This window comes from Oenanthe melanoleuca, chromosome 14 (genome assembly GCF_029582105.1).
Source record: "Oenanthe melanoleuca isolate GR-GAL-2019-014 chromosome 14, OMel1.0, whole genome shotgun sequence".
Classification (NCBI taxonomy): Eukaryota; Metazoa; Chordata; class Aves; order Passeriformes; family Muscicapidae; genus Oenanthe; species Oenanthe melanoleuca.
Window position 1 is genome coordinate 4,257,091 of NC_079348.1, and position 23,094 is coordinate 4,280,184.

The 23,094-nt window shown below is 49.3% G+C and overlaps 2 protein-coding genes across 9 annotated transcripts; both read right to left on the reverse strand.

Moving 5' to 3' along the window:
• Positions 1-2,459: 2,459 nt before the first annotated feature.
• TMEM184A (transmembrane protein 184A) lies at positions 2,460-11,707 on the reverse strand. 4 transcript variants are annotated; one of them, XM_056503819.1, is made up of 9 exons: positions 11,479-11,707; positions 7,891-8,115; positions 7,070-7,235; positions 6,149-6,239; positions 5,986-6,061; positions 5,335-5,426; positions 4,789-4,958; positions 4,498-4,695; positions 2,460-4,063 (listed from the first exon to the last, which is right to left on the reverse strand). In XM_056503819.1, exons 2-9 carry the CDS (start codon positions 8,113-8,115, stop codon positions 3,813-3,815), a joined length of 1,269 nt encoding a protein of 422 aa, XP_056359794.1. In that variant the 5' UTR covers positions 11,479-11,707; the 3' UTR covers positions 2,460-3,812. The 4 variants fall into 4 exon arrangements, with proteins under 4 accessions (XP_056359794.1, XP_056359793.1, XP_056359797.1 ...); XM_056503818.1 differs by lacking the exon at positions 11,479-11,707 and adding an exon at positions 11,035-11,140; XM_056503822.1 differs by lacking the exon at positions 11,479-11,707 and adding an exon at positions 9,458-9,697.
• Positions 11,708-13,140: 1,433 nt separating this feature from the next.
• Positions 13,141-16,614, reverse strand: PSMG3 (proteasome assembly chaperone 3). Of its 5 annotated transcripts, none has more exons than XM_056503830.1 (3): positions 16,575-16,614; positions 15,801-16,018; positions 13,141-13,690 (listed from the first exon to the last, which is right to left on the reverse strand). In XM_056503830.1, the coding sequence occupies exons 2-3, from the start codon at positions 16,014-16,016 to the stop codon at positions 13,538-13,540; spliced, it is 369 nt and encodes a 122-aa protein (XP_056359805.1). In that variant the 5' UTR covers positions 16,017-16,018; positions 16,575-16,614; the 3' UTR covers positions 13,141-13,537. The 5 variants fall into 5 exon arrangements, with proteins under 5 accessions (XP_056359805.1, XP_056359808.1, XP_056359804.1 ...); XM_056503833.1 differs by lacking the exon at positions 16,575-16,614 and adding an exon at positions 16,380-16,481 and having other exon boundaries at positions 15,796-16,018; XM_056503829.1 differs by lacking the exon at positions 16,575-16,614 and adding an exon at positions 16,380-16,480.
• Between the last annotated feature and the right edge of the window lie 6,480 nt (positions 16,615-23,094).

Consider the following 23,094-nt stretch of genomic DNA (forward strand, 5'->3'; position numbering starts at 1 on the left):
CTTTGGGTTATGAAATATCCCTTCACGGTTTCCCTGTGTGACTGCTTGTGAATAAACTGCTTTAACCCCTTACATCAATATTTCATCTTTTTGCTTTTCCCTCTTGGGGCTTTTAAAAAGGTGGTACCTTGTGCCAGTGAGCTTTCAGGGCTTGTGTTGGCTTTAATTCCCTATTTCAAGTAGTAGAGTTTCTTGAGGGAACAGCTGAAGGGGGTAAAACACTTGGTGTTTTACCAAGTAGGTTGGAGACAGATGGGTGTGTTGGCCAAAGCTGGAATTAAGAGGTAGGGCAAAGTGGAGAGGAGCAGGGCTGAAAGGCTTTGTGTGTCAGCAGGTAATGGATGGTCATTAGGTGGGGCCAGGCAGGCTTGGCTGAGCAGCCACGTGGGTGAAGCCTGGGGGTGATGGCAGTCTGTGCTGAGCAAAAAAAGCATCATCAGCTGCTTTGGCTCCTGCCTGGAGTCACTGCAGTGAGGAGCTGGTGACAGTGGAGGGGACAAGGAGGTGGACCAGTTGTGACTTGGAGGGATGGAGGAGCATTAGTTCAAGAGGAAAAGGGGCATCAGGAGTGGGCCAGGTGGAGGTTCAGAAGTGAAAGGAAACTTGATGTTGACCATGCATAGGGGAGGAGCATAGAAGGTCTCTGTGAACAGGGTGGTAAAAGCACAAATCCTGCTCTCTGGTACAGGTCTGGCAGTCTGGACTTGTTGGTGAGTGCTAGTACCCAAAAACAGAAGTGTCTGTCTCTGACTGGGTGCTGTGCAGCGAGCAGCCGTGCGTGAGAGCTGCTTCTGCTGTGGTGCCAGCAGCTGCCTTCCCCCCTGCTTTTAGGGAGGTCAGCCTGAGCTCCTGCAGGTGTAGTGGCAGGGTGTACCTTGTGATGATCATCCCTGACACGAGAGAGGTATAAACCTGCCTGATCCAAACCCAAAAAGCACCAGGAGATCCGAGAGCTGCAGCTCAGCCTTGTCCTTGGGGAAATCCTGAGGACAAGCGACAACGGGAAAACAAATCTGCCGACCACCGGCGGCTGCTGCTGGCAGTGAGCGACGCCTGCTCCTCCCGGGCTGCCTGCTGGCGTGGCTCCAGGCACAGCAGGCTCTGTGTAGGTCACCGTGTGCTCACTGCCAGCTTTCCCCGTGTCCTTGCTGAGGAGGTGGAGGAGACGCATTAGCACAGGAGACCACGTCCAGCCTATACACCATTGGCATTTCTACTCCCCATGGATGCCTTTTGACAGCCTAAGGGTTTGAGGGCTGTGACAGTGCCCAGCCTGAGCCATCAGCTCTTGCCTCTCTCCCCTCTCCAAGAAGAAGGACGAGCAGGAGGCCTGGCTGGAGCAGGGAGGGTGCCTGCTGCTGCCGTCGCGGCAGCCAGCTGGTGTCCAGCCCAGCACGGCTCCTTCAGGCTGGTATCACACTGCTGACTTGCATGAGTCACAGCTGACTTTTTTTTTTTTTTTTTTTCTTCCCCCCCCTTGTTTGGCTTGCAAGAAAGATCTGTTTTACATATAATACAGTAATCAGGGCTTGACATAAATAGGCAAATGTTATTGTCTGCAGTGGGAATTGCACCTGCTGGCAGAGCAGTGGAGGCAGCCCATTATGCACCGGAGTCGATCATTTGTGCAATGAAGTACAACCACGGTTCTTGCTGTGTTCTTGTGCAAGTCTTTATCTCAGCGGCTGTGAGTGCTCCAGCAGATGTGCCATCATCACCTTTGCAGTCTGTGCTCGCCCCAGGAGCCAGAGCAGCCTCTGTTCCTGCAGCTGTGGCCGTCTTCTCCCAGAGGGATGAAGACCAAGATGTTCGGCTGAGATGTCCCTGCTCCCGTGCTGGCTGCATTACAAAGCCAAGCAGCCTTGTCCCTAAGTATTGAAGGCTGCACTTTCTATGCAGGACAGTCTTGCACTCAGGATGTGCAGGATCCTGGATGAATGCCTGGATGTGCAGAGCATCTGGCTCTTGTTTATGAACCTCATTGCAGGAAAGGTGGCAGCAGTCTCACCGGCTGAGCAGGTATGAGCAGTGCTCCTTCGGACCAGAGGGACTTGCAGGACTGGCTGAACTATAGGTTGCTTATGTGGAGTCCGGGCTATAGCATGGTAAGATTTCTCCAATACTACTAATCAGAGCTTGTCTTGTTGGTGCTGGAGTCAAGCTTAGCTAAAACAGATCCAGCACCTCTGAACTACTGCATCCACAGCTTAGGCGAGGGTTGAAAGAGGTGCTGCGCAAGGAGAGGAAGCGGGAGACACGCACGTTCTTTGTGGAGTGAAACAGATGAGCACAAATCCTGTAGGAATGCCAAAATGTGCAGGATGCTGCGTGTGCAGGTATTTCTGCTGGGCCAGCATTGAGGGGCACGGAGGACGTTAAGCTTAAGAGCATCAGCACTATAGCAGGAACAGGCAGATCGTGGGCTTTGCTTGCTGAGCTCAGTGAAAACGCTTGCTTGCTCTGTGCTAGAAATTGCTGTTTATTAGAAAAAAAAATAAATAATTTTGTGTTGTGATTTACATTTTGCAGCTAAGAGCAGGGAAAAAAAGATCCCAGTTATATGAGTTGTGTTCAAAAGGGCTCCAAGCCTTATCCATTGGTTTGTTTGCCACACTGCAAATCTGAGGCTGTAGATTTGCCTTCATCCCTCCACTAGCCAGCTATCTTCCCAGACAACAGCTCAACCAGTGCCTAAATTCATTCCCAGGGATCATCTCATTATCAGGAGAATAGGAATTAAGACTAAAAACTGGGGAAGAAAGGAAAAGAAGTCTTAACAGGAGAATGTGAGCTCACCATCACTAATATGAGGAGCATCCCTCCATACACAGTCTTCCCTTGTCTGTGGTCTTGCCCTGCATGGCAACATCCCTCAGCACCTCACTATCCTTGCCATGGTCACCCAGCTGGGCTCAGCTCCTGCCTGCCTTCTCACAGATCAGGCAAAGCCCAGGGATACGGAATAATGAAGGGTTAGGAGGAACAGACAGTTCTCAGTAAGTGAATTCCTACCATCACCAGTCACAGTCTGGTTCCCTAATAAAGATTCTGATAAGGAAGCTGGAATCCCTTTTAACTTCTGATCCGTTCAGAGATAAGCTGGTTTTGACATAAACAGGCACTTCTGTCACCAGCAGCTCTCAGAAATGCAGCTGCGGACCTCTGGTTAGTCCCAGTGAGGTCCTGCACACTCCCGGGGGAGTTACTTGGACAGCTGCATCCACATCTGGAGGGAGAAGAGGATGACTTTCTCTATGGTAAAGGTCTTTTGCACATCTCTATAAGCTTTGCTGTGAGAAGGAGAGGGGGAAAGATGTAAAAATAAGGAATGACGTCTTTCAACCTTTACCGGGTTTTGAGGTGAAGCGAAGTCACCTTCCTGGGCTGGTTTTCTCCACAGAGCCCTTGGAGATAATTTTTTACTCAAATTGGGAGAAACTAGAGCAGAACTGTGCTGAGAAAAGCATTTCTCTCAGGCCTCAGCACTGCTTGGAGGTAAGAGGAGGGTGAGGGCGGCCGGTCTCTCCTGCACCCCGGCTTCCCTCCCTGCCTGGCATCCCCCAGCATTGGCACAGGGCTGGCAGAGAGACAGCAGCAGCAGGGCAGCATGGCTCCATCCGTGACAGCAGAAGCTGGCACTATTTGACTTAACCTTTTCTGGGTTATTGCATCTTCCCTTGGAGAGACTGGCTTTTTGGATAGAGTTCCTGGCTTCTCAGTACTCTGATTAGCCCAGGCTGTCGCAGCCTCAAGACACCTCCCCTTTGCACGAGTTAAAACCTCTTTAGTGTCAGTGTCTTTTCTGATACCTCCTACAACTCCTCATCTGACAGGATGAGCATTCTCTTTTCAATGTTTTTGCTCTTCCTGCTGCTCTGTCCATCTATCTTGGAGGCCACGTGCCCATTCTGCCCCGGCACTTTGCGCTCTGCCTCCTGCATGGCCTGCTGGGTGTACTGCTGGTACGTGGGTGAGAAGTTGTGGATGGCATCCTGCACGATGTCCTGGGGGCTGATGGTCTCCTTCAGCCCACTCGAGATGCTCTGCATTGGGGCGAGGTTTGCTGCAAAACAGGGAGAGCAGGAGGCTGATGGGACAGCAGACAGTCAATGAGCCCAAGTCATCCAGGACACTTTTCCTTAGAAGTTCAAGACTGGGAGCTCACTGTGGGCCACGTCAGCCTCCAGCTCCAAGTTCCAAGGAGAAGTAAGGCAATCCAGCTCCATGTTCCAAAGAGGATGGATCCTTTCCAACAGCATTTGGGTAATACCACCATCCCCTAATCCTGCCCAGCCATACCAAGGTCTCCTTACCTGCCCCCCTTGTTTTAGCTTGTGGGTGTCATGAGGGAAGAGGGAGAAGAAATGCATGGAGCACAGGATAAAGGAATTCCTTTTGTAGCCTTTAGCATCCCATTGATAATGGGATACTGATAAAATAAGGGAGGTTTTCTCTTTCATTAGTCAGTGGAGAAAGGAAGAAGTGAGGAAGAGTTACCTGTTGAGTTTTCTTTCTTCTCCCTGTACACCTGGCAGGTGAATGCATAGCGCAGGGCAATGGAAGCAAAGAACATTTCAATACAGATGATGAAGTTCTGGTAGCCAGCAGCCACTGTCCCAGCTCCCACCTCCTTCCCATCAATGATCTGAACTTCAGGGATCACTCCACATTTCTCCAGGATTGCCAGCAGTGTTCCTGTGCAGGGGAAGGGAGGGAGGTCAGTTCTTCTGCAGCCCTGATCCAGGTGGGGCTATGGGAGGAGTGCTGGGCATCCATGGTGGGACCCACCTTGCCAGAAGGAGAGGAAGATGACAGCCTTGATGGTGATGAACTTGAGGACTGGCTTAAACGGGCGCAGCAGGTCCATGGTGGCAAAGTAGAAGAGGAAAAGAGCATAAAGGGCCAGGCTGACAGAGAAGTTGTAGATGATGGTGATGTAGAGATATCCACTGTGGACACTGCAGGCAGAGAGAGAGAGAGAGAGAGAGAGAGAGCTGCTGCCTTGGGCTGTGGGGAGCAAAGCAAGTGCAACTGGGGGCAAAGAAAAATGGGGAAGGGAAGGGTGCATAGCTTTGATGTGGGGGAGAGCACAGCCCAGGAGGGGGAGAAGAGCAGAGGTAGCAGCTTCTCCTCTGTTGGTGGGACCTCTTTATTATTTATTATCGCTCACAGGAGTTTTGTTCCTTTATAGTTTGGGGGCAGTGAGTCTCTGTTCCCTAGCACTTTGGGCTCACAGTGCTCTCACTAAGAAGCAGCTTCCTGGGGACACACTGGTGATGGAGCAGGGATCCATCCTCTGCCATTCACCCCCCCAGCCCCACCCAGCATTCTCACTTGAAGTCTCCATCGTGGTACTTCCCAAACGCCTGCAGGATGATGGTGACAATTGCCATGAGGGGTTTCACAATGCAGAACTGCAGCGTGGCCTGCACAGGGGAGAGACACAGAGTACCACAGGCAGCAGGACATCCCACTCCCCACATCCCACCCTCTGCTCCAGGGATACACACAGAGGAGAGAGCAGTGCTGTGGGGTGAAATATGAAGCAGCACAAGGTCTGCAGATGTAAGGGAGTGGGGCTTCCAGAAGGCAGCTCCTGAGAGGCAGCGTAGCCAGTCCCAGGTGGGGGACCAGAGGGCTTGGGGACAGATGGGTGACAGGATTCAGCCCACAGTGCAGTCCTGGAGAGTGAGACAGCATCCAAGCTAACCTGGGACTGGACAGAGATGGCAATCTGAGCTCTGCAGTGGGAGGAGACCCTGACTCAGCAGTGAGTCAGAGGCAAGGACATCGAGCAGCCTTGCTGCTGGCCAGGTGCCAGTGAGCTGGTGACCTGCCTCCCTCAGAAGAAAACAGCCTCCAAATCCAGCATTGTAAGAGAATAATGAAGCCCAGCCCCATTGGCAGGGCAGTGGGGAAGGAACCTGCTACCCAGGAGCCCTCAGCTGAGGGCAGTGGAGTCAATGCTCCCCCTCGGGTACCCACCTGCTTGCAGAAACGCAGGAACCCGATGGAGTAGGACATACCCTGAAGGCAGCAGGTCCCATAAAAGCAGCTGGACCTGGAAGCAGAAGGTGAGGGGATACTGTTGGGGGTGCTGGGCGGAGAAAGTGGGTGGAGAAGAAATTCACAGGATGCCGGGACTTACGCAATGGGCTTCCCTCGGATCTCTGTCATGATGGTGCTCTCCCCTCCTAGGTACTCGAAGCACAGGCTCAGGAAGCTGTAAATCACAAAAGCTGCCAAGGCAAGGGCAGACATGATCAGCAGGACGGATGGAAGTCCTGGAGGGGGTTGTTTCACCTTGCATTCCCTGCTGCTCAGGTGTTTCCTCATCCAACCTGGTACTGCATTCACGATTTGGGATGCTGGTGGGTGGGAGCCCGGTGAGAGGAGCAGCAGGTCAAATCCATCCGACTTCCAAGCGGTGTCAGACACATTGCACTATGTGCACAGACTTCATTACAGACATAGCAGCTCCTCTGGGCACACACAGTCTGCCCAGGGACTATGCATGGAAGTACCTCAGAATTGCTAAGGGGCAGCACAAATGGCTGGTGGCCAGCAAGGAGCAGGCCCTGAACAGTTTTCTTGGACATTCCCACCACTTATTTTTCATATACTCCAAACCCGAATTAATGCAAATGCCCACACAACTTAGTTCCTGAGGAAGAGAGGAACAAGGTAGAAAAACAGCCTTAATCCTGACAAGTTTTCCTTGCACTTCAACACACCCCAACTCCCCAGTTTCTTGGGTATATCTGCCTTGTGTTTTAGAGAAGCTGCACTTCTACCCCAAGGCAGCCAGAAACCTCTTTCCCAGGACCGTGGTGCTGGGGTCCCTCCAAGCCTGTGTCTGACAGGCACCAGCTTGTGTTTGTCTGTGGGGCATCCCCTCTCTGCTGCTGACAGAGAAGGAAGGGGAAAACTTCTGAATGGAGGAAGGGAGAGTGGGAAGTGAAAGTGATGGAGATTTGTCACCACAATCCAAGACGCTCCAGAGACAGGTCAGCAGGATGAGAGCCCCACTATGCCCTCAGCCTCCCTGCTGAGCAGATGCTGTGCTCACCTTCATAGCAGTCACGCACTGAGTCGAAGTAGACATAGTACTGGTGGCTGCCGAGGAGGAGGAGGCTGAGCCAGGAGTCAAAGGCATAGACAGGCACGATGAAGAGGATGCGGATGATGTAGCGCTGCTCCTTTGGGACGGTGTAATTCCTCAGGTGAGTGTAGATCTGCAAAGTGCCCAGCATGCAGAGTTGTGGCTGCCACAGCTCAGGATAGGAACTAGAGGTGCCCCCAAGCCCACAGGGGTGCTGTGGTAACCCTCCTCTCTGGGGTGAGAGCTCTGCCAGCTTTCCACCACAGACCCATCGCAGTGAACACACACAACAGGCTCCATCCCAGTCCCTGGGCCAACCCCTTGCATGAAAACGTGGAAATCAGGTTCCTTCCCTGGGCTGTGTGAGGAGTGTGCCCTCCCCTGTGCAGCCCCATCCCAGGGTTGGAGACAGCAGCTTGCCCCAGGGCTGCCTTCAGCAGCATGAACCTGCACAGCCCCCTAAACCATGCCCACTTGGGGTATGCCTCAAGGCAGCTGGTTCTGTGCACCCCAAACACCCCAAATGCCCCACTGGGTGTTGCCTCTGAGCAGTGCCAATGCCCTGCACCCTCTCCTGGCTCTGGCAACCACCTGGAGAGAGTGTGGGCAAAGTCCATCCTTATGAGCTGCCAGCACCAGGCTCCTGACAGCAGGGATATCACCTCTGGGCAGCAACGGGAAGAAATACTTATCCAGAGCTGAGCGATTTGCAATGGACTTGGGGCAATCAATAGCTTTGCTCTCATGCCAACCCCTGTGCTGAGCCCCATCTCTGCTGCAGCCCATACCTGGTGGAAGGTGACAGTGAGTGCTGACCACACGAAGATGCCAGAGACGACCTGCGCCGCTGTGGTGGTCAGGAAGAGCTGCTGGCCATCCTGGGAGTTGTTGTGGGCAGCCGTAAGCAGGGCAACAGCTGAGAATGGGGGGGCTGAGGCCAGCCTGGCTGCTGTGCCAGGCCCTGGGCTGCCAGGTGCCATGGGAGAGGGCACAGCACGTGTGGCATTACTCATCTGCAGAGAGGGAGAGGGAAGGGGAGTGGTGCAGGAAGGCAAGAGCGAGATAAGCTGGTGACAGGGAAGGTCCCAGCAGATTTCCCAATGCACAAACCTCCTGTGAGATTTATCTCCTCCCCAGGGTTTTTTGCAGGGTGTCCCTCACCCAAACCAGCCCTTTTGCCATGACTGGGTCTGCTTCTCCCAGCAGGAAAATGCAAATATCCTTCAAGAGCAGACCCTCTTTTCCCTGAGGAGGTCTATGCAGTTCCTATGTCTCCCAAAAGGCACATTTCTCCTTCCCAGCTTTGCTCCTTGCTTTCTCAGGAATCACTCCCACTTGAAAGGGAATGATCTGCGCATATTTGCACCCCCGTGAGTTCGCACTTGTGGCTCAGGACCCTTTTCCATCAGAAACCAGAGACTTGAGGGTTAAACCAATTCTTCACCCTGGATAATAAAGAGTCCCTTACCAACAAGCCATCAGGACACTTGTGTCATCTTCCTTGGGAGCCCAGAAAACACCAGGTCTCCCCACCAAATTTGGCTCCTTTCATCATGCGTGGCCTGCTGGAGGCAAAGCCTGGGGCTGCCCAAGAAACCAGACATTTGGTGTCACCCACATTCTTCACCTGGCTATTTCAGGATTGTGGGGGTGTCAGTGCGCCAGTAGTGCCAACCCCAAGACCTGAAGGACAGCCAGCAGTCCCTCCTGCACCCAAGTTAAGCACAAGGGAGCAAGCCTGCCATGCCAGAGGCAGAGCTGCTGTCCTTTGGGGACGCTGGGTGCTGTGGCATCTCCCTGCTCGGTGTGTGCTCCTGGAAGCTGGCTGCCCCAAGGCACTGAGCATTCCTGGTGCAGGGGGTGGCTGGGCATACGGACACCGTGTACCCTGCAGCTCCAGACAGCAAGGACCAACCTAATAATAAGCAATTATTTATAGGGCAGCTTCATATCTCAAGGCCAACAGATGCATAAACTGCCATGTTTGGGTTCTCTTTCTGCTAATCTATGGAAAGTTGCTTTTTCCCCAAGTATAACAATAGCAGTTTAAAAAACCAACAACCTGCAAGCTGAACTCTAACAATATAGATGCTTCCCAGTGCATTGTTAATAAACAAATATTTTAGCTGCTGGGTAACTATCGCCTGGGGTAAAACTGTAAGCATGAACCGGGGAGAAGCATAAAAATATCTGCCATGGATAAGAGTGGTAGGGAATGACCTCGGTCCAATTAAACACTGAAAACAAACCAAAGCAAGAGCTGACCCTGCGGCTCCCTGTTCTGCCCTCTCACCGAACCCCAGCCTCACCGGAGAGGAAACTCAGCTGGTGTCAGATCAACAGCCCTAAAAATACCTTTGCCCGGCTGCGGCTGGCGGGAGCTGTGTGTAAGCGGAGACGCCCGGGCAGCTGGCGCGGCCCCAGGAGCTCACCCGGTACCTGCGCTGCGAGCCGGAGCTCCGGGCACAGCGGGGCCGATAGTGTTACACGGGCAGCAGGGAGCCGCGCTCTCCCTCCCTGCCGCCGTCCTGTGCTCTGCCCCGCCAGCAGGGAAAAGGATCCCGGGAAAGCCAGATCTGGTCTTTGGACAGACTTGGATGCTGTCGGACCTGCCTTGTAAACATTAACAGGAGGACGGAGATAGCTCGTGGCACGGGCAGGGAGATGAGAGTCCGGCTGTGCCCCGTTTCCCAATCACTCTTTGCTCTTTCTGGGGGCTGCCCTGCTGCTGGCTAGGGTTAAATGGCTGAATTTGGCCACGCTTTGCCCCTGCCAGAGCATCATGACAGAGCAGGGTGAAAGCTCACTCTTTCCAGCTGTGTTTTTCTAGTGATCTAGCTTGCTCTCCAAGACATGGCAGAGAGCTGCGCTCTTCATTAGATCCATTTATTCTGTTTTCAACCCGGTGCTGTGCCACAGATGCCTGGCCCAAGACATTCCATCTCCTATTAACGTGAGCACGGTGGCACCAACAGCCAGTCCTGGCTGCCTCCCCGACGTTGTCACACTCTGAACATAGCAGAACAAGTCATTAAAAGCAAAAGCCTCGGTGCCGCTCGGAGACAGGGCTCCAGATCCACAGGTAATTAGATCCTGGCCGTGCAAGGTAGGCAGGCAATTCAATGCAGTTAGAGAGCCATTTGCTTCCAAAACAAAGGCAGCAAGGAGACACCGGGAATAATATCAGCTGCCAAATTCAGCTCCTCGATGGGACTGAGCCATATCCAATCTGTCTGTTTTCAGACACCTTGCAGGTACCTGCCATACAGTGTCTACCTGTTACACACACTCCCTGGGATATTAGAGATGCTAAGAGAGAACTGAGAAGATAAACCGAGCAGTGAAGCTTGCGTTCAAGCCGGCCACCTGCAAATGGGGCTTTTCACCCTGCCAGGGATTCCCCTCCATCTGCCGGCTGCCAGAGCCCAGACTCGCAGCTCACATCCCTCCCTGTGTCCTGCAGCACGCAGGACAAATCCCCACCTCAGCGGCAGCCCCCTGTGGGGTGAAGCAAGTCAGCAGGGAAAGGTGAGCCCTCGCAGCCCCCCCGCAGTGCCTCTGGGATCCCTGACCCACATCCTGGGGAGGGGAGCATCCAGGCTTAGCCCCACCAGAGCAGGAGACATGCCTTTTCTGCTGATTGCTTTCAGACAAAGCCAGGACACTCGGGTTATTGACCGGCCCAGCCTCTCCACACCACCATCAGGCCACTCAGGAGGAAGGACCTACAGCACACAGCTACAAATCGCGGCAGGGCAGCATCGAGCCCTCCTTCAAGCCCATCTGGAGGAGTGGATGACGCAGGCACAGGGCTCTCAGAGGAGGTTCTGCCCTCCCAGAGACTCCCACAGGTGCTCAGAACCAATGGCTGGGTCATCCCTGACTTGTGGGGTTTCTCCCAGCTGCTGCGCACCCCCCAAGGCCCCACTCACCCTTTGGGGCTCCTCCGGGAGGGAGTCCGGCTGCCGTGCACCTGCCTCTGCATCCCCCGTGCCCTCCTCCACCTGCACCGCTGGAGACTCCTCCTCCGGACACCCTCCCAGCCCTGCCCGCCCGCTGGCCGCGGGCCCTGCCGCTGCCCCAGTTACCCTCGCTGCGCCCCGGCTCCCACCAGTGCCCCACTCGCCTTGGGGCCCATCAGTGCCCCGCCCTCCCTGCCAGCCCCCCACTGGCCCCCGCTGCTCCCCGGGTCCCCGTTCTCCCCGCCAGCCCCCGGCCCTCGCTGTGCCCGAGCCCCGCCGGCGCCCCGCTTACCTTACAGCACCGCCTCGCCGTGCCCGGCTCACCCTGCCAGCGCCCTCCCTGCGCCCCGGGCCCCGCGGGAGCTGGAGCAGCAGGTCGGGCTTTGTCTCCCGCAGAAAAGCTACCTAACTTACCTTTCCAGTCCGCCGCGCTCGGCACCCACGCCCGGAAAGCAAACACGGATGGAAAGCCGCGGTGCGGCCCGACGCCGCTGCCCCCCACCCGGCACACGTCCTGCGGCCCAGGGCAAGAGCTCTGCCTGGGTGGCAGAGACAGCTTTCCCAGCAATGGGGAATTAATCCCTGCCTGGAGGAGAGCGGTGACTAAAAGGCAGGCAGCTGGTGGCACCTTGTGCCTGTTGTTTGGACAGGCCTTCCCCTTGGTTTACTATGCAGCAGAGAAGAGCAAAGTCGAAGGACCAATTGCTCGTGCTCTAATTTATCACACATGGAAAGGCAGCAAGGTAAGTCTGTCCCGGCTCCAAGTATCAAATCAGAGGTTTCCACATCCTTTCCTCATCCACGTCCTTTCCTCTGCTGCCCTGTGCAGAGCTGGTGGCACACACACAGCCTGGCTTTTAGGTAGTAACACTCAGCTCTTTGGGGCACAGCAGTGGTGTGCCACTGTATCACCACAGTGGAAGATGCAATTTCCATCCCATTTGCTAATTCATGTGTGTTCTCCTCAAGCTGCTGGAGCTATGGACACCAGTTCTTTCCTGACACCAGTTTTGTGTCAGGAGAGAATCCCTCCTAGCAAACCAAGACTGACAATAGCTAATTCCACATGCCTCTCTCAGCCTTCCTAGACAAAAAAAAGGGAAGTGTAAAAGAGGAAAAATTCATAGTTCTGACAGATGCGAATCTTTGATTCTTGGAAGCACAGTTTGGAAAATTATTTTTAGATGAAGTTTCTTGTCAAGGGCAGCTGGAAGCCTTGCAGTGTTTGAATGTATTTTTAAAAAAGTTTCATTTCTCATAATCCCTTTAAATGCTGTAAATAACCCTTACTTCAGAGAAAAGAGTCCTTTCGAAATCCATTTTCTGCTTTTCTACTTCTAGGGGATTTTTTAGCAACAGAAATGGCCTGGCAGCTGGATCACCATGGGGCAGGCACAGGCTCTGTGTTGATTCTACTCTACCAACTGGTCTTAGCACAATTCCTCCCTGCCCAGAATCCAAGAGATGGCCTCTGTCTGTGCTGTCAAGTTCATAAGTGACAAAAGTGTGTTAACAGCTCACTTAAAAATTTACTACTTGTTGTTGTTTATTACAAGAGGTAGAAACAAATGCGCTTTCCAAGCAAAAGGCAAAAGTTTGGCTATTAATCTTTACATAAACTCATACAATTTAATCTGACACTTTCTGTAAATGACTTGGCAGAAACAACCCTGTGTAACCCCTCAAACCTTCTGTCCCCACATCTCCTAAGACAGATGATCACTGCAGGTGGTCAGACTATGGATGTTCTGTTTCTCCAATGACTTGGTAGCATGTAGTCCATTGGCAGAGATTATTTTCTTACCACTGTTTTGGGTTCCTGTCTTCCACCCTGACATCAGCTTTCATGAAATGTGCAGAGCATCATTATCTGCCTCTGTTTAAAACCAGAGTGAAAATAGAAAATGAATTCAGACTACATAAAGGAATGGACATAAGGTCAAAAGCAGACATTTAGGACTCATTTCCTTAAAAAAGGCAAGAAGATATTTCCCATTATACAGCTGTTAATTTTTTTACCAAGGCTTGTATTTCAATTGAAGTGATTCTCACAGAGCAAAAAAGAAAACAGGTAAATTTTGATTTGACAATGTTTCTTTTATTCCCTCTGCACTGGGTGTTCCCCCTTTGCAGTACGGCGCAGCTACAGAGCTTGGCATCTGCTGCTCCTCAGGACACATGTGCAGAGCCAAGCTCCTTCCCAAATAAATGACCCACCCAACAAGATAAAAGTAGCACTTCTCTCCTATGTTGAGGCAATTGCTTGTCTCACCATTGTCTATATGGACTTGCAGACCTGTCCCAGTCACAAAACCCACAAATGTTCTACACAGTAGAGAAAAATTCATGAAATTCCTCAGGACATCCAAAACCACCACAAAGACATTCCAACATTTTCATTTCTAGTCCTTTTAAATAGGTGGTGATGAGTCATAGACTCAAGATCATTTCCTTGAATCCAGATGGCACAACTTCACCACACTTGGCAACTTCGGATCACTTCTCGGAGAGCCTGTATTCCTTCCATGGTTTTGTCCTTTAAAGCCATGGCAAGGAGAACAGGTTTGTTCCCAGCTTCCTGCGACACAAATGCCACCAGGTTTTTGGCACAAACATGAACGAGGGGCTGAAAAGCAAAGGGATACAGATGTACATTCCTACAGATGGGTGAGCCCTCCCTCAGGAGTTAGGAGAGCAGGAGTCCCGGAGTGACGCAGAGAACCTCTTGATCCTGGATCAGACTGAGCTTGATGTTTGCTGAGCAGTTCCACCACGGTCAGCAAAGGCAAGCCATGGGACAGGGAACTTTAGAAAGCACTTTCTCAACCAGCTTAAAAGAGAAGAGTTTGGTCCCATGAGTGTGCCAGCCACCCACATCACCCTGAAACAACTTTACTGGAGCTGCACTTGAATTGAGCTCAGCACTGTCTGGAAATCATGGAAACTCAGTACAGAGCTTTCCTTCCATAATCCTCCCACCTGAACTATGGCACCAGTGTTAAATTATATGAAATGCTCTGGATCCAAATGCCTCTATTTCCTTCACAGTCAGGTTTCTAAAGAAGTCTGCAACACAGTTTTTTGTTTAAAAGCTTGTTCTGAAGAGGTGATGTTCCACTGACAAGCTCTGGAAAAAAACTTTATTTTTATAAAATATATAAATAAATATATTTATATTATAAATAATATATTATAAATAATAATTATACTATAAATAATTATATTTATATAAATATTCCCAGAGACCCCCAAATGGTGTTATATATACAATTTTGTACTCTTGGTGTTACAGACGTGTTGCTTTTTATTTTAATAGAATAATGAAAACCAGAAATAAGTAATGAGGCTGAAGGAGGCAAAAAAAATAAAAGGGATAGAACCTTTTCCATGAGGTTTCTCTAACAAGAATATATCAGAACAGCATTGACTATTTCACTTGGAAGGCACCTACAATAACATCTAGTCCAACTGCCTGATCAAGTCAGAGCTGATCAGGTTAAAACATTATTCAGGGGATTGTCCAAATGGCTCTTTAACACTGACAGGCTCTGAGCATCACCACCTCAAGCCTGTTCCAGTGTCTCACACCCTCTTGGTGAAGAGGTGTTTTCTAATGTCCAGTCTCAACCTCACCCAGCACAGCTTCGAACCACCCAGCTTGTCTAGGTTTTATTTACACCCACAGTTGTGTATCTGTCAGAAGGATGAGTTTTCTTGATTTTAGCTGCTGTTTGGAAATGTGCAACATCCCAAAGAAGGATGTTAACAGTGACAGTAAGCAGGAAAGCAGCAAACTAGTGAAAGTCTTTTCTTGAAGTTTAGATCAGCTAAGTTAGTTAAAATTATTTAAAAATAGAATGGAACAAAGTAAACATAGCACTTCTCCTTTCCAAATAAAACACAATATAAGCTTGGGTGTGGAGGTAGTCAGCATTAGCAGATACCAAAGCAGAGGAAGCAAAATATCTCCTATCCAAAAAGGGAAGGCTATTGCTCAAGAGACAGAATTCTACAAGGGGAAGTCATGGATAGAATCAGGAACTTGTCTTGCTACAGCTTTTCTAGTTAAAGCTAGCAAGTAATATGTGATAGCTTCAACCCTGGTGGAAAGCCTCATAATCTTGTAGCTCTGTAACTTTCTGTTTTAATGTTTGACCAGCTGATGCCTTGTGAAACACATTTGCTTCTGCTTTCTCTCTAGCTTTGTGAAATGGTCGATTAAAAACCTCATTTTGTTGAAGCTAAACAAATTAAACTTTATCAAGGGAAGGTGCTGGCAGGCACACTTGGGAGTGGGCAACTAAAGTCCATTATGGGGCTGGCACAGACGGGGGAGGATGGGGGTGGGATAACTGACCTGAAAAGGAAAATAAACTCACTGGAACAGAAACCCAAAAAGGTTATCAATGGCTGCATATTTAATCTTGCAACCCTTAAATCAACAGCGCTTTATCAAACTTTCCATAAACATGCAGAAGCAATCCATATCCTGTGGGACACAAAACAGCAGATCGCCAAACCACTCACGGTTAGTTAAACTTTTATGTCCAAGAGCAGACGAGCGCACATACTTTTCTGATGAGCCCCTCTTTCCTCATTTTAAAATTAATCTTATCACTATTCAAACACTGCTTAACTGCTGTGATTCATCAACTCCCTGGCAACTCGCACAGCCCCACCTACTACATTTCCCCCTTATCCTCGCTGCCTCTGCTTCGCATCCGCCCTCACCTCACCTCATCCTTGCCCAGCAGCACCTTGGTGGTGAGCGAGGGCCTGCCCACGTTGTCGCCGATGGTGTTGGGGTCCACGTAGACGATGGTGCCCATCTTGCCGTACTGTGTGACCACCACGAGGACCGAGTTGGAGAAGGCCGTGCACACCACCTCCGTCGGCACCCCGTGCACCACCTCCTCCCGCTGCTTGGACGTCACGATGGGACCCGCTTCCATCGCTTCCGAAAAAGAACAAAACGACAACAACGTTAGAACAACATTAGATTAAAAATACGCGCCACGGCCTACAAAAAGACCGCATCATTCCCATAATCGGAAATACCCGCGGTTAAGTTAATTTCAGTGCAAACCCGCACCCCTGAATAGGGGGGACTTCGCAGCCCCGCAGCGATGGCATCACTGCCCCGCATGGCCCCGCTGCCTCTGACAGGGGCGCCGCTAACGAAGGTAGCTGGTACCGAGAGGAAACCTCGAGCCCTGCTTCCCACCCCGGCTCCAGCAGGCTCTTCCCGAGAGAGACATGGAGACAGGGGATAGCCACCCCTCATCCCGCCGGGCCGCGGCCCTCACCGCCCCTACCCTCGCCAGCCCCACCGCGCCGCCGCTCTCCGCCCAGGCCCGCCCCGCCGTGGCGGAAGCGGCGCCTTTCTTTTCCTTTCCTTTCCTTTCCCTCCTCCCTCCCTCCCTCCCGCAGCCGGCGGGGGGCGATGGCGCGGGGCAGCCGCTGCCCTCACGGCCTGTCCCCTCCCCTTCCCTCAGCGCCGCCGCCATTACCCGCTGCGCTCGCGCGCGGCAAGGCGCCATCTCCGGGCTCCGCGCGCTCCCCTCACAGCGCCGGCCCCGGGTGGAGCTGCCGCACCCGCTCCCTTCTCCGGGAATAAACTCCTTCTCCGGGGATGAACCCCTTCCCTGGGGATGATCCCCTTCTCCGGGGATAAACTCCTTCTCCGGGGATGATCCCCTTCTCTGGGGATTATCCCCTTCCCCGCGCATGAACCCCTTCTCCGGGGATGATTCCCTTTTCTGGGGATGAACCCCTTCCCCCGGGGATGATTCTCTTCCCCCGGTCCGGTCCCACGCCGGTTTCCCCCCGTCTAACGCCCGGAGGTTGGGAGGAGCCACAGCAGGACCCCCTGCGCCATGAGGGGGTGGCTGTGAGGGGACAGGTGACCCTGGCGGCCCTGGGAGGGCTGGGAATATTTGGTTTCTTTTTCCCTCCGTTTCCTCATGGGATACGATCGCTCCCGCTACTGGGTGGTGTTCGGCCCACTGCAAGATACCGAGCGTGCTTTCCTATTTAAATAAAAGTGACTTATAAAGGGGGCTTGTGTTAAGGAGGCAACTTTTTACATAGGCAGACAGAGATAAGACAAAGTGAATGCTTTTAAAAGGAACAAATTTAGATTTGCTGTTAGGAAGAACTTCCCTGTGAGGGTGCTGAGGACCTGGCCCAGGGAAGCTGTGGGTGCCCCATCCCTGGCAGTGCCCAAGGCTGGACAGGGCTTGGAGCAACCTGGGATAGTGGAAGGTGTCCTGCCCATGGCAGGGTGAAATGAGATGACATTTAAGGTCCTTTCCAACCCAAACCATTCTGTCATTCTATAAAAACAAGGCTGCTTTTGGTCATGGAAATGGCCTTGCCATTAGCTGAGCGAGCATGCCCGATGGAGCTTTACTGGGAGATAAAATAAAGACATCTGTGTGAGGAGAGTGAAACCAAATGTGTGTGCAAACAGGTGCAAACATTAGTTTCTGTTAATTATACCAAATTAATATAGTGCTAATTTTTTCCTTTGAAATACTAGTACTCATTAATAAAAAATTTATATTCTGATTTATACAAAGCCTGTAAAATTGGCATTTCTTAGAAGTTTGCATCCTCCCAGACTCCTGCAATTGCAGCATCTAAAATACAGTTGAAACCTGCATTCCCATGTTTTAGCTCCCCTACCAGCGTCCTCACCACATCCCAAATGTCCTGGTCAAGGGTACAGCCATAGCTACCTGACTTGTGGGTTATCTGTTCAGGTAATATCTCTGAAGGACCTCATGAATTCTTATTTTGTTTGTTTTACATTAAAAGTTTTACCAAAACTTGATTAAAGGAGAAGCACGTAGATTTTTGTGCTGAGAATCCTTTAAGGCACCATTAGAGAGCAGCAGAGGTCCATGAAAAAGCTTTTAATTTTGCAGGTTATTTTTGTGGTTAATTCAAACAGAGACTCAATACCTTTTCGGTACTCTTTGCAGTCTGGCAAATTGTCTGTTTTCCAGCACTGAATAAACAGCATTCCTCTTTCTTCCTTACCACAATCACTCGAGGCTTTGCCTGTTTGACAGAGATAATAGCAGCTATTGTCAGTAAAACCTCCTGACTCTTAAAGAAGTTTATTCCTGCTTTGCTTTCTCCAGAGAGTAACTTTTCTTCAGGACACAAAGAAATGGATTCTTCCTGCCATCCTTGCCAGACTTAATTTTATTTTTTATATGAGAGGAGAACAAAGGGAGTCCACTGTAGTTCAGATTTCCGTGGAAATACCATTCTTTGCTGTTTTGCATTAGTTTGGGACCAAACAAAAGTTGTCTTTCACAGTTTCAGTCAATTGCATGTCTCACATTGGCGTGTGGCTGAGGTGGGATATAGTAAGTTGAAGTAAGTGAGCACTGAATCCTCACCACTGAAAGTGAATACATTAAAGAAATGAACTAAGAAGATTCCTATTGTCTGTGTGACTGGGACAGGGGATGGGGATTTGAGAATACACACAGGACAGGTAATGGGACCTTTCCTGAGGGGTCTGCCTGTCGTCTGCTTCCCAGTATTTCTGGCTGAGGAGGATCTGTATCCACACTCACACTCCTGGTTTCTACATCACTTTTCCTCCATAGATCCCTGATCACATTGCAGACATTATTACCTCTAGCTGCATAAACTGTCTTTCATCATAACAGATTATTAATAAAACCCATTTTATGGTTTGAGAGAAATAAAGAATCGAGACCGACAGCAGTTTCAGAACCATCAAATCCTCAGCTGGAGATTTCACAGGATTTCAAGATCCCTTCTTCCATTCCCATGCACTCGCTGCCAAAGAAACATAAATCATGCATGTCACTATCTCAGTTATAAGAGAAAATCAATGACTGTGCAGCCCCATATTTTGACAAGCAAAACTACTCCTAATATTGCAGCTTAACACCTTTATTATTATTTATTTGAGCAGTTTTGTACTGCTTTTCTTTATAAGCTGCTTAAGTGCCTCTGTGTGTGTAGACTGGAAGGAGGCTGCTTTTATATTAGTCTTTGCATTTATCTGAACTGATTTTATGAGAACGAATGTGTAAGATCCACAGAGGATCAGAAATATTTCCCACTACTCTCAAACATAGACACACAGTGTTTCAGGACTCCCATTAATAATCCCTGCTCTGGGGAGCACCTCACTATCAAAGTGCTGGGTTGGTTTATTAGTTTACAGGTTATTACTTCTCTAGTTTAGATTTCTCTCTTGTATCTTTTATGATGCAGAATAGAGACTGTGAGCTGGAACCTCTGCTGCAGCTGGACTCTGGGCTGCGCAGCCAAGGAGAGAGGAAAGGAATTAGTTTGCTCCCTGATGCAGGAGCTGCTTGGGAATTATTCTGACCCTTGTTATAAATCAGGCACGTGAAGTGGAGCTGCCTGTGAGTACATTCCTCATGCCAGACGGTATCAGAACACTCCTCTTCCCCTTATTATTGTCACAGCAAGGTCGGGGGTGTGAGTGGAGCAGGGTTGTGTGGGGGCTCTCTTTATGGGGCCATTATAAAAGGAGTAGAAGGAGAAGAATTCACTTCCTGGATTTCTCCTTTCAAGCCATCCCCACTGCATTTAATTAGTCGGGAAGAGACTGTGTTCAGAAAATAACAGTGAATCTAGGCCCTGGGGGAGGCAGGGAGAGAAGCACACCTGGGGCTGTTTAGCCCCAGCAGTCAGGTCTCCTGGCTGTCTGTCTGCAGTCAGCAGAGAGAGGCTTTGGCCTTTGGTGCAGAGTGGAAACACAGCTTTGACCCCCACTGTCTGCAGTCAGGAGTCAACCCTGCTGGGCCTGAAGTTGGTTGGTTTATCTCTGGGTTTCTAGAGCTCCTCCTGATACAGGTATGAGCCTGCCAAACATGACCACAGCCCAGCTGCTTCTGCACATGAGCAGAAATGGGACATCAGGTGTGCAGGGGAGCCTGAGGCTGGAGTGTGAGCCTCTGAGGAGTTCTGATGGGTCCAGGATTAAGAGATACCTGAACAGCATCTCAGAGTTAAAGCTCTAAGGCTCTCAGTTTACATCCTCATATTTTGAAGGAAGATAAGGGGATTGTTTTGTGCATTGGTCCCTTTTCTGTGCTCCCTAGGATAAAAATATTATCAGTTCTTATTCTGAGACAATTCTAAGAGGTTTGCTTTGTTCTGAAGTTGTCCTCATGGCTCTTATTGTATGGAGCATCTCTTAATTCATTGATTGTGTGAGAGGAAGGCTCAGCCAATCCATCAGGCATTGCAGAACCACTCCAAACTGTTTTGTTCTTGATGAAATGTTTTGTTTTTTTTTTTTTTTTTTTTTCCCAGTGTAGAATTCAGCCAGCAAAAAACATAGTCTTTGAAGAAAAAACAAACATAACACTTAAACCCAAATTTTCCCTTTCTGAGTGAGCTGCACTCAGCTGCATGTCTGAAATCGAAGTGCTGGATGTTCTTACATGCCTGAAACTGTCAGGTCATGCTATTGTTTTGGTTTCTTGCACTTGCAGCTTAGTAAGGAAGCAATATGGGAATGTTCATTAATGTTTGTGTCAATAGTAACAGCCCACATACGAGCACTAGCAGATTTTCCTGAGAAAGCTCAATGCACAGGGTAGGATTTAAAAACATGGCAGTAAGCCAGCATGCCCTGGCTGGGCCTGGAAACATCTAGGTAGCAATTTGACTGGTGCTCTGTGGAAGTTTTTTTTAGTCAGATTTAGCGACCTATAAATAGAGGAGTACTCCAGCCCCTGTAGGACTTTTTTATGCTGTGTCATTGGTGTTTTCTGAGCTGCTCTGCAGGCTGGGGGAGGAGGATTAAAGATCCGTGGGGCAAGGAGGAGAAAGGAACAACCTTGCTGCTGGGGGACAATTTTGGGAAGGGGCTCATGCTGAGATTGCACAGCCTGGCAAGTGAAGCAAGTCACACCTGCAGAAGGACTTTGCTGAAAACAGTTTCTGAGGTGCTTCTCAAACAGCAGTAGTTTTCATATATTCAGTACCCTTAAAACCAGAACATCTTATATTTCTTTGCAAAAATTTATCCAGAGATTATTTCAACAACCACTGAAATGAAAATGACAGTCTGGAAATGTGTGAGATACACCTCCAGAAACACTCCAGACTACCTAAGAGAGCTAAAAGAGCTCCAGCTATCTAAAAGAGTCAGGATTACATCATGCAGTCAACCTGGTGCTGTCTGATGATAATTTTATCCTTGATATTTATCATGAGATAACAGCTGGCTGTTCTGGGCACTGTAGGCAGGGGGTATGGAACAGACAGAGTCATCATGAGGCAAGATTGAGTTTGAGTACTGTTTACATAATTTTCATTTGTCAAATAACAGTCCTTCATAGATCACAACCATGACAGCTCCTGTGGATGTATCATCCATCAGCAGATCTACTCTGTAGCAGCAGAAGCTTTGTATTGCTGCAATGGCCAAAGGAATTATTTCCATGGGTCATTAAAGACAGCAGTAATTGCCTTAAAGCTCACTATAGTTTATGTAGGAGATTTTCAGGTGCTTGAGGTGGTCTGTCAGATGGAAGACAACATTCAAATGGAGTAGATTGTAAAAATTACTGTGGCATAGCTTCTAAGAGTAAAACTCATACCCCTCTTTTCCTGGGAAGTATGAAAGCACAGAAAATAACTCCATGGCTCTTGCAGAAGTAACAAGAATGTCAGAGTATTAGTATGATGCTAATAGTATAGCCAGTCCTATAAATCACTTAATTGTGACAGCAAATTAAATGGTGGTGTTGTCTAGAATTCACCCACAGGTAAAATGATATATCTTGATGAGACAAATGCTTTCTGTGCTGCCAGTAATAAATTAGCTCCTCTTTCAAGTGAGAAAACAATTAAAAATGTGGTTGAAAAGGGCATACTTTCTCTGTGGCCACTGATCCCTCAAACTCTGGAAATAATAAAGTAGTTCTAATAGTTGTTCATTGTTATACAGTTGAAAGAGGAAAAATCCATTGCCTCATTATGTTCAAGACAGTTATGAAATTACATTTGGAATATTTGAAAATGTAAGAGGCATCTAATCAAATGGTTTCAACTTTGACAATGTGTCATCATTTGCAGTTCATAATGCTGCTGTTAACTTTTGGAGATATCAGTCAGTGCACACAGTGGAAAATGAGAATAAATATTTACCTTGCATTTATATACTGCATAAATAACAGCAAAGTACACAGTAGACAAGTCATGATTCCATTTTGAGAGTTGTGTAACAAAAGTTTCAGAATTACAGGAGGTATTCATTTTGCAGCACTCAAATATGTGGAAGCATTCAGGCAGTTCTCAACAAAATGGGGAACAATGTGTTGCCAATGAAACAATACCAAAACGATTTTTTAAATCAATTACTTCTGAATATCAGGTGAAGATTAGCCTCATCTGATTTTTAAGTTCTTTTGAGGTGTCTAAGGTATTGAAGATGGTGGAAATGTCTGGTGTCTGAATGTCTCTTTCATGATACATTCAATTTATGTGCCATCTGTAAGAGTCTAAAATGGTGGATGTGGAACTCCAGGCAGGCTCTTTAAAATGCTGTTTATTTTAGTATATGATCTTTCCTCTATTTGCAACATGGCATTCTTGTTTGTCTGTGAAAATCTTTTTGCTTGGTAAAAACATCTTTTGTTTGAGGTTGGAAGCTCCTTCCAACTCACTTGCTCTTTGCCTTCTTAGTTACCCAGTAAAACTGGCTCAGCAATTCTTTTCTATATCAAAACTATCATTTCTATACCTTCTTCAGATTCTACATTCAAAGATCTTTCTGTTGTACATACGTATCTGTGAGACCTTCCTGTCAAATCCTCATCCTTCCCAACAGCCATCTAGTCAAAATTATCATCCTCTCTGGTTCTTAAATTTAGCACATGGAACTGAAGTTCTGCAGTAAGCCCCAGTGAAGAATCCAAGTCAGACTTGCATAAAGACATCCCATGGTGAGGCAGGTGAATGCAGGCAGGTGTCCTTTAGTGGGCTATAGACACTCAT